This window comes from Prionailurus viverrinus, chromosome B4, assembly GCF_022837055.1.
Source record: "Prionailurus viverrinus isolate Anna chromosome B4, UM_Priviv_1.0, whole genome shotgun sequence".
In the NCBI taxonomy this organism is placed as follows: domain Eukaryota; kingdom Metazoa; phylum Chordata; class Mammalia; order Carnivora; family Felidae; genus Prionailurus; species Prionailurus viverrinus.
In genome coordinates, this window is record NC_062567.1 from 8,113,546 (window position 1) to 8,129,373 (window position 15,828).

General features: G+C 43.6%; 1 protein-coding gene across 2 annotated transcripts in view; it reads left to right on the top strand.

Moving 5' to 3' along the window:
* Positions 1-2,226: 2,226 nt before the first annotated feature.
* Positions 2,227-15,828, top strand: part of DHTKD1 (dehydrogenase E1 and transketolase domain containing 1) — a 51,624-nt gene continuing 38,022 nt past the window's right edge. The window contains exon 1 of one of the 2 annotated variants that reach the window (XM_047868027.1): positions 2,227-2,457. In XM_047868027.1, the coding sequence (XP_047723983.1) occupies positions 2,301-2,457 (157 nt within the window). In that variant the 5' untranslated portion in view covers positions 2,227-2,300. Of the gene's footprint in view, positions 2,458-3,045; positions 3,361-15,828 lie in introns of those variants that run through there. The other variant, XM_047868028.1, reaches the window with a different exon arrangement.

Consider the following 15,828-nt stretch of genomic DNA (forward strand, 5'->3'; position numbering starts at 1 on the left):
CCTCCCTCCTTTTATCAGTCCATTCTTATATTTCTAGTCTTTTTATTTTCAGCATAGAGTCCATTTTTTTGTTTTTAATTTCATTCTCTGGTATCTTTTTTTAAAATAATTTTTAATGTTTATTTTTGAGAGAGAGAGAGAGAGAGGGAAAGACAGGGTGCAAGTGGGGAGGGGCAGAGAGAGAGGGAGACACAGAATCCAAAGCAGCCCCCAGGCTCTGAGCTGTCAGCACAGAGCCTGATGCGGGGCTCGAACTCAGGAACCACAAGATCATGACCTGAGCCGCAGTCAGCCACTTAACTAGCTGACCCACACAGGCACCCCTCTCTAACTAGTATCTTAGACGTCTTTGTCTCTTGGCCTATTATATCTGCTTGGAAAAACGATAGCCCTGAATGGATCTGGTCATCATCCTTCCCACCTTCTCTGTACCAAGCCAAATGAGCACTAATGGAGAAAATCACAAAAGAGCAGAAATTGTTATCACTTTCTATTCATGGTCACCAACCTCAACGGGGTGGCCCCCAAAACTTTAGGACAATCTACATTTCACTCCTCTCCTCAATAACGGTTTTGTACTGTTTCTACCATTCTCAACTCTGACTTGCCTTGCCACTCTCCAGCACCTTCTTGGATAATTCTTTGGGGGTAAATTATAGCCTCATACTTTACATAGAAGAAATCCCCTCAGAATCCCACCACTGAATCTATTACTCCAATTGCTTTTGTACCAATCTTCTCTTATTTCCACCTAAATCAATGGAAGACATGTCTCTCCTCCTTTCCAGCATCCTCTGTGCTTGGATCACATCCTTTCCCACCTCTGCATGGACTTCAGTCTATTGGATTATCCCTCCCTTCTGTATTTTTGATTTAGTACTTTGTAATATCTTTCAAACATGTTCTGGACTCTTTTGTGTTAAAATTATAAAGAAAAAAATCATAATCGCCATAATCAGCTTCATCCCTGAAGATTCTGGTCTGGTGTCCTTTCCCCTTGCAGGTTTCCCTGGCACACCTGTTTGTACTCCATGCTGATTGTCTATGCCGCAGGGTACTTGCACAGGCAGGTGTCCAAGCATCTCTCATACTGTGTGTTGAGTTCACTCTGCAGCTGGACTGGGAACTGATTAAGGGCAGACACTGTTTCTTACGAATCTTTGTAACCTAGCGAAGTGCTCTGTGGGCACAGTGGTTGAGTGAGCGAGGTGGAGAGATATCTTGTAATGTTCTAGGAGTATGGTGGGGGGCGGGGGGTACAGCTGCACCTCTGACTGGAATGGTGGATGACTGGCTAGGGAAGGATTCAGATCCCTTTCATTGCCCCCCACCCTCCATTGGCAGGTAAGTGGTGGAATAAATTAGTTGGGGAAATTGTCAGAGATAGACCAACCGAGAATCTCAAATATCTCCACACTGCCTGATTTCTCTTCACTTTTATTTTATCCCTTTCTTGCAGGCTCCTTCTCTCCTATTTTCTACTTTCTTCCTCAATGTTTTTTTTTTTAACTTATTTAAAAATTTTTTAATGTTTATTTTTTGAGAGAGAGAGAGACAGAGTGCGAGTGGGGGAGGGGCAGAGAGAGAGGGAGACACAGAATCCGAAGCAGGCTCCAGACTCTGAGCTGTCAGCACAGAGCCCCGCTCTGGTTCCCAGCCTCAACTCACCAACTGCGAGATCGTAACCTGAGCCGGCCGGGAGTTGGAAGCTTAACCGACTGAGCCACACAGTCCCCCCCCCCCCCCCCCGCCTCAGTGTTTCTTAAGAAAAAAAATAAAAGGAGCGATATTGATTTTCTGGCTCCTTCAGATGGCCTTTCCTTCTTGAGTCCCTTGGTCTCGGTCCCACGACTTTTTTGCACCCTGTCGCTGATTTTTCCCTTCGGTACGAGAACCTGTCTCGTTCTGTGTGGTCGTGTTCGCGGGCTTCCAGCAGAGGGGTGGTGGGTGAATACTCCTGGCTGGGGTCTGCAGGATATATAAAGAGTTTTGTACCGGGAAGCAGATGACGACGCCAGGCTCTGCACTCCCGGCTTCCCTCCGCTGCCAGAAGCGCACGCCTGGCGCCAGAGCCCAGCAGGTGGCTCCACCCCTCCGGCAGCTTACCTGGATTGGCTACCAGGGGCAGGCCCCTGGCCAATCAGGCGCGGGGGCGTTGTCCCGGGCGGGGCTTCCGCTTCCCGCCTCCCGCCTCCCGCTTCCCGCTCCTCCCCCTGCTCCGGTTCCAGGCAGCCCAGGATTGACCCCTCGTATCCAGGCGACTGCTGCCCCTTGTCTTCCGCCCCGAGTCCAGGCGAGACATGGCCACGGCCACTGTGGCAGCAGCAAGACGAGGCTTCTGCCGAGCCCCTCCGCTCCTATTCCGGCGCGGCTACCAGACAGAGAAGGGTGTCTATGGCTATCGGCCGAGGAAGCCCGAGAGCCGGGAGCCCCGGGGCGGCCTGGCGCGCCCCTCAGGTCGGGGATAGGGCCGTGCCGTGCACGTAGGGGCTGGGGAAGCAGGGGACTTCTCTGACAGGCCTGAGGTGGGATGCTGTTGTGGGAGAGGCTGGACTTCTGGGGGTCTGCACTGTGCGCTCAGGCCCGTAGGGAGTAAGGGGAGATGAGGGGGCCAAGGAAGGCAGGTTGGGCAGGGGGAGGTTGTCAGTGTGAGGGTCACCCTCTGTCCAGCCTTAGTAGGTGGGGAAACGTGAAGTCGGGGTCTCGGCATTGGATCCACGCGTGGGTGATCTTCCCATCGCTCGTGTTCAAACTGGTTTTGTGAGGTCTTGTCTTTTCTGTTCCTTGGATGTAAACTTGTGGGAACTTAGCTCTTGCACAGGCGGAGCTGCGGGAAAAGAAGAGCTCTAAGATCTCCCAGCTCGTTGAGCTTACTCAAGCATACATTTCCAGGGCCATCTCTAAGGCTCTTGTGAGCAGAATGTGTGGGGATCACGACTGTACAGCTAGGGTGAAGAGGGCAGTTAGCTGGTGGTTGGACCACAGCATGGTAATAATTATTTGTCTCCTTGGCCTAACTAGCCTCTTACTTTAATATCAGTTTAAGATTCTTTGCTGAGTTCAGAACCATGTCACTGATGGTTTTAATGGGTTAGGAGACCTGAATATTAGTTTTGGGGACCTCTCTTTGTATGCTCATGTACAAAAAATCTATTTGCATATTTGGTTTGTGCCGCAAAGTTGTGATGCATTTAATCTTCACAGAACAGATGAATACAGGTTGATTATTAGAAGAAGATCATTTGGCATCTTTGATCCAGTTACTAGATTGACAATGAAGATCCTCTTCATCATATAAGTACCTGAACTTTGACTCTTATATTACACACTGGGACCTCAATAGTTTGCTCTTGACCTCAGGTGACTTTGATAGTAAACCTGATTTCTCTCTCTTAGATGCAGTGGGGTTCCTTTAGGTTCATTTTGGCCAAATAGATTGTTAATCCTTGGGGATAAGACTATTGGTATCTTATTTCACTTTGCAAATCGAGTGTGAAGAATTTTCTATATCAGTTATTCTCACAGTTAAGTGTGTGTTCAAATCATTTTGAATTGATTTTTAAAATACCATTTCCTAAGCCTCCCCCCACCCCGGGGTTCTAATTCAGTGGTCTGAGATAGATTTCAAGAATATGGATTTTTATCAGGCACCCCTGGTGATTCTTCAGCAGAAAGGCTATAGCCATCTATGGCCAAATACTGTTATAGTCATAACTCACAAGTGTAGGACATATTTGACAATCTCTTCTTCATTTAGGATCATATTAGTGTGTGTTCAGTGCATAATTATTGTGATCTTGTTTAAGGTTTTCCCTCACAATTGGGCCTCTATTTGATTCTTATTTATTTATTTAGAAAGAGAGAGAGAGACAGAGAGCAAGTTGGGGAGGGTCAGAAAGAGAGAGGGAGAGAGATATCCCAAACAGGCTCCCTGCTGTCAGCACAGAGCCCAACGCAGGGCTCAAACCCACAAACCATGAGATCATGACCTGAACCTGAACCAAGAGTTGGTCACTTAACTGACTTAGCGACCCAGGTACCCCTCTATTTGATTCTTCAGCCTGGCAGCTGAAAACTAAGCCTTGCCTTGGAAAACCTAGGCCAGTGGTTTTTACCTGGAAGACTGTATCCAAATCATTTTGGGAGCTCTGGGCTGGTGTGGCTTGAAAAAATATCTCTGGGGTTGATTTTATATGTAATCCCTTCCCTCTTCCCTCATCACCAAATTGACTTTTCCCGCTCCCCCCGCCGATCCAGACTAGTAATGATTTTGCTATACTGTGAGGTGCTTGGTGACTTTGAAAGTTCAGTATTGAGTTAGGACTGAACGCCAAGGGTGTGCTCATGTGGTATTGGGAGGAAAGAGTGAAATCAATGCTGGGAAATAATTGTTGCACAGTTGCAGAATCTAGCTTAAGAAATTCTGTTGCTGGGGCACTTGGGTGGCTCAGTTAAGCACCTGATTTTGGCTCAGGTCATGATCTCACAGTCTGTGAGTTTGAGCCCCACTTCGGCCTCTGTGCTGACAGCCCAGAGCCTGAAACCTGCTTTATATTCTCTCTCTCTGTTTCTCTCTCTCTCTCTCTCTCTCTCTCTGTCCCACCCTCCCACCCCACTCATGCTGTCTCTCTCTCTCTCAAAAATAAATCAAAACATAAAAAAAAGAAAAGAAATTCTGTTGCTAAGGGCAATCTTTTATTCTTATTTTTTTTTTAATTCATTTGTTTATTTTGAGAGAGAGAATGAGAGAGGGAGGGAGAGAGGCAGAGAGTGAGGGACAGAGAAAATCTCAAGCAGGCTCTGAGCTGTCAGCATAGAGCCTGACCCAGGGTTCAGTCTCATGAACTGTGAGATCATGGCCTGAGCCGAAATCAAGAGTTGGACACTCAACTGACTGAGCCACCCAGGTGCCCCTTCATTCTTCCCATTTAAAAAAAAAAAAAAAAATTACCATTTGATTTAATTTATTTTTTAAATTTACACCCAAGTTAATTAGTATATAGTGCAACAATGATTTCAGGAATATATTTCTTTTTTTTTTTTTAATTTTTTTTTTTAACGTTTATTTATTTTTGAGACAGAGAGAGCATGAACAGGGGAGGGTCACAGAGAGGGAGACACAGAATCCAAAACAGGCTCCAGGCTCCGATCTGTCAGCACAGAGCTCGACACGGGGCTCGAACTCACAGACCACGAGATCGTGACCTGAGCCGAAGTCGGCCGCTCAACCGACTGAGCCACCCAGGCGCCCCAGGAGTATATTTCTTAATGCCCCTTACCCATTTAGCCCATCCCCCCTTCCCACAATTCTTCCTATTTTTTAACTACTGTGCATAAAACGGAAAGGCAAATGGTCCACTTTATACCTTTTTCAAAATGACCATTGCGTGCAGATCTGTAGCAGTTTTTTCTTCTGTTTCAGAAGGTACCAGTTATTTTGTAGATCACTGTCTCCTACTAGCCTAGGTGGGAGAAAGGGGGCAAGGAGAGTTGCTGTCACTTCTGGTAGTATCTCACTGTCAGGACTTGGTCAGTATGTATCTGCAAAGGAGATTGGAAAGCATAATTTTTATTCAGGTTGGCCATGTATCAGCTAAGAATTATCTGGGGAAAATACTGAAAAATAATTAGTAATCACCACATTCCACCCCTTTGGCCACTCAAATAACCTAAGCTTTTTCTTTTTTTTTTTTTTTTTCCCTTTTATAGAATGGATTCTGTCTCCTCTATTCAGTTTTTGAGTCCAGTTCAAAGTCTGTTATCTCCCGAGAATGTGCAGTCCTCTCTGTCAGGACTGGTTGTGTCTGCTCATGCTTTAGACTTTCATGAACTGCCATGCACCCCCTACTGACACATTCCATATACAAAGAAAACTCCCATCTGGAAAAGAAAGGAATGAGGAACTCTAGTAGTTACTATTCAAACCAGTTATCAAATCCTGCTGGAGAGGAATGATAAGAGCTCCTTTCTGCAGCGATGTAGCAAGTTCACAACATTCCCCTGGCTTTGCCGTGTGGGTCTTTCTTTATCCATCGTCTTCTGTGGCCGTCTCTGCCTTGGACATTGGGGAGTATGCCCTCCTTGGAGGCTGCTCACCGTCCACAGCCTACCTTATTTTGGTAAGGTTAGGAACCTGAGAGTTACTTTAGGGGGTTATCAACGACACGGTTGTTTTTACTTAATTTTTTTATTTTTAATGGCCGAAGTTGGGATTTCTTTGGCAGTACAGTTTTCTCACGAAATTCATAGGCTTGCAGTCTTTTTGCTTGTGGTCATTTTATGACCAAATTGCCCCCAGACAAAGATCTCCTCTAGAGCTAGTTTTTAAGCCCGAAAACTCCAGTCTTTTATTTACTTCTTCTGTGCTCCACCCACTCAGCTTCCTAAACGTAGAGGTGCTTACCTTGAGACCATCAAAAATGATAGGCTTGAGTGGGAAGGTAATACCCTTGATTGGAACTTGGAGGCTCAGTGTCCCTCATTGCCTAACGGGAAATGCTTACTGGAAGGTCCTTGAAGAAGGGTTTGTCTGTTTTCCCTCTTGGTAAGACAGCTTCTTCAGAACCACTTTTTATAATTGCCTCTAGTTTTCCAAACCTGCTAGGATCTGCCTTCTAGCAGAGCTGAATTTCCCTCCATCTCTTCTTGCCAACTAGCTCGCTCTAGCTTGACCTCATCTCCCTCCCAGGGCTTTCCTGAAAGTGACAAGAAACAACAATCACATGCTACTGAGCGACAGCTCCGTGGACATACAGTCTGCCTTGCAGGACATCACTGGTGACAGTTTCACCACGCATTTTGTCAGATAGCATAACACAGTGCTCATTAGCTTTTTAGTCTGAAACATCTGGGTTCTTGGTATCTACCGCCTGACTGCTAAGCCAAGGTCATATGTATTTTAGGCTGTTATGGTAGCAACCCACCTCGAGTACCAAATGGTACTTCATATAGAGACCATACCCTATAGATAGGGTAAGTTCAGGGGCTGTGTTGGACACGTGGAGGAACGGTGACCTAAGTGAGAAGAGTAAAGGTCTGAGCTGGTATGACAGTTTTGCTCTGCAAGGTCCAAAGGGGTTCAAGCTCCTTCTATGTTGTTTCTTCACCATCCTGTGGGTGTTGCTGTCTACTCCGGTCCAGGATGGCTCATCACTGCATCCACACTGTGCAGCAGGATGGAGGAAAGCGAGAAGGGAAAGAAGACACATCTCCCTTTAAGGGCAAGACCCCAAAGTTGCACAGATCATGGCTACTACCTTCTTATTCATCAGAACTTAGTCACATGGGCAACTGGCTGCCTGGAAGGCTGGGACATATATCTTTATTCTGCATGGCTGTATATTTGATTATTACCATGAAAGAGAAGAGAAGTTGTAGTTGTAGTAGGCTCTGCTACAGACATATTGTAAAAATGTGGGGCAAACAACCCACTTTCAACCTTTCACCTCATACTTCATATCAAATCTTGAGCACTGTGTTTCTCAAAGCCTTGCTTTCTGTTTTCACTGTTGGGATCCTAGCGTAGGCCTTTAATTCTGGTCTGCTGCTGCTGCTGCAAGAAATATTAATCCAGGTGCTCCTAGCCAAGTCTACGGATCCCTGAGGAAAAGTTTTAGAGGGTCTGTGGCTTTTGCACAACTGTGTGTGTCTATTTTTAGGCAAAGGGCCTGTAGCTTTCATTGAATTCCCATGACTTCAAAAAGATAAAACTGCTAGCCTCACTGCTATGAAAATTTGTGGCCTAGTGTATTGCTACAATTTCTCTAAAACATTGGTTTCATTGAGTTATTTTCTTTTTAAAAAAATTTTTTTAATGTTTTTATTTATTTATTTATTTATTTATTTATTTATTTATTTATTTATTTATTTTTAACGTTTATTTTTGAGAGAGACAGAGACAGAATGCGAGAGGGTTAGGGGCAGATAGAGAGGGAGACACAGAATCTGAAGCAGGCTCCAGGCTCTGTCAGCACAGAGCCCGATGCGGGGCTCGAAGTCACAAGCTGTGAGATCATGACCTAAGCCAAAGTTGGACGCTCAACCAACTGAGCCACCCAGGCGCCCCTCATTGAGTTGTTTTCTTAACTCAAGTCTCCAAAGGCTCTATTTTGCCTCTCAGAATAAAATCCCAGATTCGCTAGCTTGATATTGAATGCCCTTCATGTTTCATGACCCATTCTGCCTTCTTTCTTACCTTTCTCTGACATAAATTCCCCCATGTTCCAGCCGTTATGCAAGGCTCTCCCCGCTCATTCTGTATGCCCTTCCACTTCATACCCATTCTCCATGGCTCATCTCCATTCCCATCTCCTCTGTAACATCTGTCTAGACAACTCCAGGCTATCCTAATCTGATCTCCCTCAACTCTCAGTCCGAGAGACCCCTTGGACTCTACTGAACTTTTTATGACTGTGTGCAGTTTCATATAGAGACCATCCTCTCATGCTGTAAGATCCTGCTTGGTAAGCTCCTTGTCTTGCATTCCTCTCAGCTCTATATTTAACCGAATACTTATTAAGTGAATTATTCCTACTAAGAAATGGAAATACAATTCTGTATATGCAATTTATTTGTGACATTTGGCGCGTTTGAATTTTGCGTGTATAACCATAACACCAATTATCAAGAAAGGAAGCACTGTATACATTGGGTAATATACTATATTACTATGCTTTAGAAGAACTAATAATTTCTTTTTTGCTCATGAACACAATGAAGACTTGCTGGGTTTTTCCTTAAATTCCATTTAAGTGGGTGCTTATGGTCAGTTCCGTTAATTAGGAGTACATGGTTTAATTGGCTCAAGTCTTTTTCCTTTTTTTAGTTTTTCAAAAAAATTTTTAAATGTTTATTTAGTTTTGAGAGAGAGAGAGAGCGAGCATGAGTAGGGGAGGGGCAGGGAGAGAGGGAGACACAGAATCTGAAGCAGGCGCCAGGCTATGAGCTGTCAGCACAGAGCCCAACATGGGGCTTGAACCCACGGACCGTGAGATCATGACCGGCTCAAGCCTTTTTCATGACGCCTGTCAGTTGTCCTAAAAGGTACCATCTTGGATGAGAGAAATGATTGGGTTGGTTGGTGGATCATGTCCACAACTCTTTGGGATTGGCAAAGTCAATCGAAGGACAATCTGTCCTGAAAATGGACACATGGCATCCTCCCACATCCAGGGTGACATAGTGAGATGGGATACGATCAAAGTTATGGTGCCTCCCTCCTCCTCTTTGCCTTTCCTTCATCAGCCTTCTTTTTACAAATATTTATCTTGGCTGAAAATCAATGCCTGCATGGGGCGACTACATCATTCACTAAGACATCCATTACATTAAGGCTTTAAAGAGATATTGAATTTGCTTCTAGTAACCTCTTAAATGACAGTGGTTTCACTAGTTAAAATTTGACCTGTGGTGAGTGTTCTTTGTTGCTGGCTATTAGTAACAACTTGTACTTTAACCTCTGTAAACCTCAATTCGGGTAAACTTCAGTTTATTCATCAACAATCCCAATTGAAAATGGAGGAGTGCCGATTCAGGAGTATCAATGTCATTATGGAGGATCAGATTACAAAAATATGGCAGAATTTAGGGACCAGCAGGAGATGGGCGCCATAGGATTTCAAGCAGCATTTAGCCATTACTGACCTTGGCACTGAGCTTTAGTAGTTGAAGTGAGGTTGTGGGTATGTTGCAAATTAGAAATAATAGGAGACTTTACTGGACTCATGAGAAAAGCAGTTGAAGAAAATCTTAATGCATTAGAGATTTTTAAAAAAATCTAGATAATTCTGGGGTACAATGCAGACCAGAAAAGGCTAATGACATTAGCCCTTGTACTTTTTTTATTTTTCAAATGTCTCACTGATTTCCAGTTCTCTCATCCTTTTTGCTGTAGGCTCTGGACTTCCCTTTTCAATTTTTGTTATAATATAATGGATAAAACATTGGACTGAAGTCAAATATGCTTGAAGGTAGCTTCTTTACTACCTCTGTCACATTTTGCAGGTCACTTAACCTCTTTGCGCCTCAGTTTACTCTTCTGCAGATGAGGAGACCTATTTCAGAGTTGTTGCAAGAGTTGGGTAAGATGACGTGTGTGAAACACTGAGCAAAAGTTAGTACTTGCTATCATTCACTATCAATCTGTGATCCTTACTTATCTATCTTGGCAGTGATTTAAGAAAGGATTAGGAAAAAACCCAGAAAGGACCAGAACAAGGTTTTTGTTTGTTTGGTTTTTTTTTAAAGAATGAAATAAATTTTATTTTGTTTTATTTTATTTTATTTTATTTTATTTTATTTTATTTTATTTTATTTTATTTTTTAAATGCTTATTTATTTTGAAAGAGAGAAAGAGCACGCGTGTGTGCACAAGTGGGGGAGGGGCAGAAAGAGGGAGAGAGAGAATCCCAAGCAGGCTCTGCTCTGTCAGCTCAGAGCTGGATGCAGGGCTTAATCCCACAAGCCCTGAGACCATGGCCTGAGCCAAAATCAAGAGTCAGACGCTTAACTGACTGAGCCACCCCAGGCACCCTGAAATAAATTTATTTTTATAAAGATACTGTATTTGAGGTGGAAAGATAAGGTATGATATAAAATAAACTCAGTTGCACAGCCTAGGTTTATCTGAATTTGTTGTACAGAATATAATAGTCTGGTACAAAGTCTTGCCTTAATTTCTTTGTTTTTTAAATGTTTATTTATTTTGAGAGAGGGAGAGAGAGCTCGGAAGAAGGGGAAAGGGAGAGAGAGAGAAGGAGAGAGAGAATCCCAAACATTCTACACTCAGCTCCAGAGCTCAATGCAGGACTCTATCCCATGAACCTGTGAGATCATGACCTGAGCTGAAACCAAGAGTCTGATGCTTAACCAATGGAGCCACCCAGGTGCCCCTGAAGTCTTTGTTTTAATGTGGTTATTTCCAAAGTTCCTAAGCTGAAATTGGGTGGGGGGTGGGGGCGGTCATCACATTTTAATGGGGTTTGAAGAGACTTCAGTTATGAAATTCTCTTTCTTGGAATCTTCAGTCATTTTATAGATATCCAACATTCCCACTTGCTATAAGCATATGCTGCCTTGAATGTAAGAAACCCATGGATATGATCTAGATATTTTTGGGGGGAGGCTGTTTATGACCAGATGATGAAAAAGAACTGTATTGACTTTTAGATTAAGTACTAAGTTTAGTTTATGTGTCAGTGTACTTCATGCTGGTTAATACGAACCCTTTTTTCCTGAAAATAAAACACTCTTCAGTGCCCTGACTGTGCTTGCTTACAGAGAGAATAAAGTAATTGATGTAGATATCCTTATCATAATTTTTTTTTTACCCCTGTATCGGCAAAGGTTCTTTTGATCACAAGCAACAGAAACCAACTGTGGCCACCTAAGGGGAAGCGGGGACTTTATTTGAAAAGATACAAGGATATCTTCCAGAGCTGAAGGATGTGTGCAGTAACCAAGCCTCAGCGGGGGAGAAAACCAGCACTAACTCTGGGAATATTGGCAGAAGCTGTGTGTGGGCCCACAGGGCACAGCTGTTAATGTACTCAGCTCCTGTGCTACCCATAATGCGTGTCAGGAGTCCTCGAGACCACCCCTACATTTAGAGATTCGCCAGAACCTCATGGCGCTCGGCTTATAGCTGTACTCATGGCTCAGATCCATCACAGTGATGTAATAAGGATACACAGCTGCACTGTCACGGAAAACAGCACAGGCACCGTTGTGCAGGAGTCCTTGTGCTCTCTCTCCCGTGAGGGGTGATACAGAAACACTCCTGTTCATGCAACATAAATACAGCAATATATGTGCCGTGTCACCCAGGGGAGTCCATTTGAGATTCGTCACCCGAGGTTTTTATTGGCAGACGTCCATGTAAACACCCTCTGCCTGTGCCAAAATTCCAGACTCCCAGAAGGAAAGCAGGTGTTCAGTGTTAACCATGTTGTTTGCACAAACAGGAGGCATAGTGGACCACCCGTGTCTCCCTATCCCAAGTCATACATTCTGGAAAGAGTGAATCTGACCCACTTCGACTCAGGTGTCTTTGGAATCCATTAATTGGGAGGGAGGCAGAATGGAATGAGGTAGACGTGGTCTTAGGAACCCACTCCCTGGAATGGGAGAGTGCAGTTCTTGGGAAAGAGGGGCTCAGGGGCATCTGGATGGCTCAGTTGGTTAAGCATCCGACTCTTAATTTTGGCTCAGATCATGATCTCATGGTCATGGGATTGAGCCCCGCGTGGGACTCTGTGCTGGGCATGGAGCCTGCTTAAGATTCTGTCTCCCTCTCTCTGCCCCTCCCCAGCTCGTGTGTTCTCTCTGTCTCTCTGTCTGTCTGTCTGTCTCTCTCTCTAAAAAGGAAAGAAAAAAAAAAGAGGAGCTCAAAGTGAGGTGGAAGATGTATTCACTGCAGCTCTTGTACTGCATGTTTGAGGGCTCTGGCTCTGGAAAACTTGCATCACAAGGATTCTGTGACTCTCTTACAATATGCTGAATCTCAGGACTTCATTCAGTTAATGACAAATGTTTCTTGAGCATTTGCTATGTGCCAGTCTCTTGAGCCAGAAGCATGCCTTCAATATTTTCCATTTTGTTTTGTAAAGGAGTGTGTATATGTGTTGTTGTTTTCCCTATTCTCTCTGGCTTCTTAGGGATTTAAACATCAAATTAAATTCTTCTGAACTTCTATAGATATCCTGAGTATCAAGTTATTTGGTTGGTAGTATACCTAGCATGAAGATATTCATTTTTCTTTTATAGTAATCCTTTGACTTATTTATACAGTGATATGAAATTCTTTTTATGAACAATATATGTATTCAATGTGTTCTCATCCTTTGAAATCTTATAATATCACTGTTTGCTACAAAATATAGATGAAGCAATCATATCTGGTGGATTTTTTTAGTATTTATTTATTTTTGAGAGAGAGAGAGAGAGAGAGTGTGTGCGTGTGCAAGCAGGGGAGGGGCTGAGAGAGAGGGAGACACAGAATCCAAAGCAGGCTCCAGGCTCTGAGCTGTCAGCACAGAGCCTGATGCAGGGCTCAAACTCATGCAGGACTCAAACTCATGAGCCACGATATCATGATCTGACCCAAAGTCAGACACTTAACCAACTGAGCCACCCAGGCACCCCTGATGGATTTGAAACTAGAATGTAGTCAGTTAATTAAAAAAAAAAAAAAAAAAGTTCTTTAAAGCAAGGAGGATGGTAAAGAAATGAGAGATGCTTCATGTATTTTGACAAATGTATTTCTTGTTGGATTTGTTTTTGCAAATCTTTAAAATTAAGAGCACTATGGAAGCAATCTGAATGCAGCATCTCTCTAGATTTTTATGATTTCTCCCCCCACATTTTCTTTCTCCCACAGCACCAGCCTTAGGAACAAATATAACTGATTTTTACAAGCATAAAGCCCACTGGTGAGGACAGGTACACTGGAGTGCCCTACGAGTGCAGTAGGCAGCAAGTCAGGATAACATTTGAAGAGCTGTGCTATACATGTTTGCCATTGAAAACTTAGCAAATAAGCGAAAGAAAAAACGAGGAATTTTGTACAGGATAATCACTAAATTTTTGGTCCATTTCCTTTATGTATATGGGATATATGTACACACATTCACATATATAAAGTATATAGATACTCATATTATGCTATATAGACTAGGTAATGAAATATACATTACCTACTATACATATATACATTGTAACAAAGAGCAGGCTCATACTATTTATACTGTTGTTTTTTTCATCTATATACACTGACACTTTTCCGTGAAGCTTCTCCTACAACATTGTTTTGTAATGGCTACTGATATTAGATGGAGATTAGTTGATAACCCTAGGGCGTGTCCCCCTGGGGGCTGGAGATTTTCAGAGTTAGAGGACTAATGTGGGGGGAGGGGGGATGTCCCTGAGGAATGAAACTCCACCTTCAGTACTTGAGGGGTCAGTGTGGTGATGAGCAGCTTCACCTCCCGTTGTCCTCTGGGAGAAAGCAGGTTCCAGTTAGGATAGGGGTATAAGGAATGTTTATGGAGGAGGGTAAGAATGCGGAGAGGTTGATTAATCATGGAGCAGAATCCCAGAGGTCACAGTGGAAGGATCTGGGAGGCAGAGAGGGAAGGAATATGGGATTGGGTCTGGAAAAAAGAAACCAGAGCAAAGGCAGGAAGAGGGTCTGAGAGAAAATAGATTGCCAGGATGGATGTGGGATGTGCCCAGAGGTGTGGAGGGGTGTGGACCTCTCTCTCTCTGGCTCTGCCAGAATAGTAGCTTCCACATGTCCCTGGGAGCGAGCAGCCTGCTTTTGTGCCAACTCCCATGCCATTGCTCTTAGAATGGCATGAGAAGCCTGGGGAACAGTTAGAAATTGGAGCAATAATCTCTGAGTTGATGTGGGTTCACTAAGAGAATGTTTTCAATAGGGCTGCTAATTTGAGGATGGTGATGATAACCGTGCATATCTACTATTAGACTTGCCCCACTAGAGATGTAGTTTTGTACATGTTCCTGGAAGCTGTGGAAGGTGCAGGAGATCACCCAGAGAGAAAACAGCTTGAGAAAAAGGCTGCGGGCAGATCTGCAGACCACTAATATTTTAGAGATGGACAAAGAAGAGGAGCTCCTTCCCCGAAATGACTGAAGTTGTGTAGCCAGTGAGTTAGGAGAAAAGCCAGGATTTGGTGATGCCGCAGAGCCCAGGGAAGAATGTGGCGTTTTTTGTTTGTTTTTTTGCTGTTTTGTTGTTTTCTGGTGGGGAGGAGGAATATGTTTTTAAGGAGTGACCAGCGGGGACAATGCTTTAGACGTGGTCTTTCTGGATTTTAGTCACAAATGTGAAGGTTTCCTACTTTATAACACAGCAATTGAGAACTTCAGTAAGATTCAGAATAGAACCCTATGGCAATTTATATGACTTATCTCCAGACTGGAATCGATTCATTTCCTGGGATTGTTTGATTAGCTTACCAATTTATTAGACATAGCATGGATTGTCCTAACTGTTGCATCAGTGCCAACACATCCTTTACGTATTCAGTACCTCTCTGTTCTTTCCTGTCAGCCCGTGACAAGACACATACTTTGCCGTACTCTGAATACAAAGCACCTATGTAGCTTACTGCATGGCAATAAATGTTCATAAAATGGTCATTAAATGTTTCAAAATATGCTGAACTTTTCTCTGGGTTCTAAGAATAAACACATAAGGTGAAAAAATGTTCAGAAAATGTTCAGAAATGGTGGATCTGCTCATCGTCAGGGATTTGTGCTGTTTGTAAGGCTGCCTTGATGAACTGAAGGTTAGCGGAGTGTGGGCATGAAGGATTTTTTTTTTTCTTCAAATTTTGGAATAACTTTCATATGGAAGAGGGAAGAAAAGCAGTTTGGGCTCAAAATAGAATCATCATATTGGGTTCACTAAAAGATAATGCAACTCCTCCAAGCAGAGACTGAGGAACCACTCATTTAGAGCTTTATAAAGGGTTTGTTTCCTGTTTTGTTTTGTTTTGTTTTGCATTATGTGAGTGACAAGATCATTAAAAAATTTTTTTAAGTTTACTTATTGATTTTGAGAGAGAGAGAGAACATGAGTGTGAGTGTGCGAGCAGGGGGAGGGCAGAGAGAGAGGGAGAGAGAGAGAATCCCAGGCAGACGCCACACTGTCAGTGCAGAGCCGAACTCCAGGCTCAAATCCACGAACCATGAGATCATGATAACTGACGGGGCCACCCAGGTGCCCCTGTGAAAAGATCATTTTTAAGATCTTTTTCTAGGGGCACCTGGGTGGCTCAGTCGGTTGAGCATCCGACTTCGGCTCAG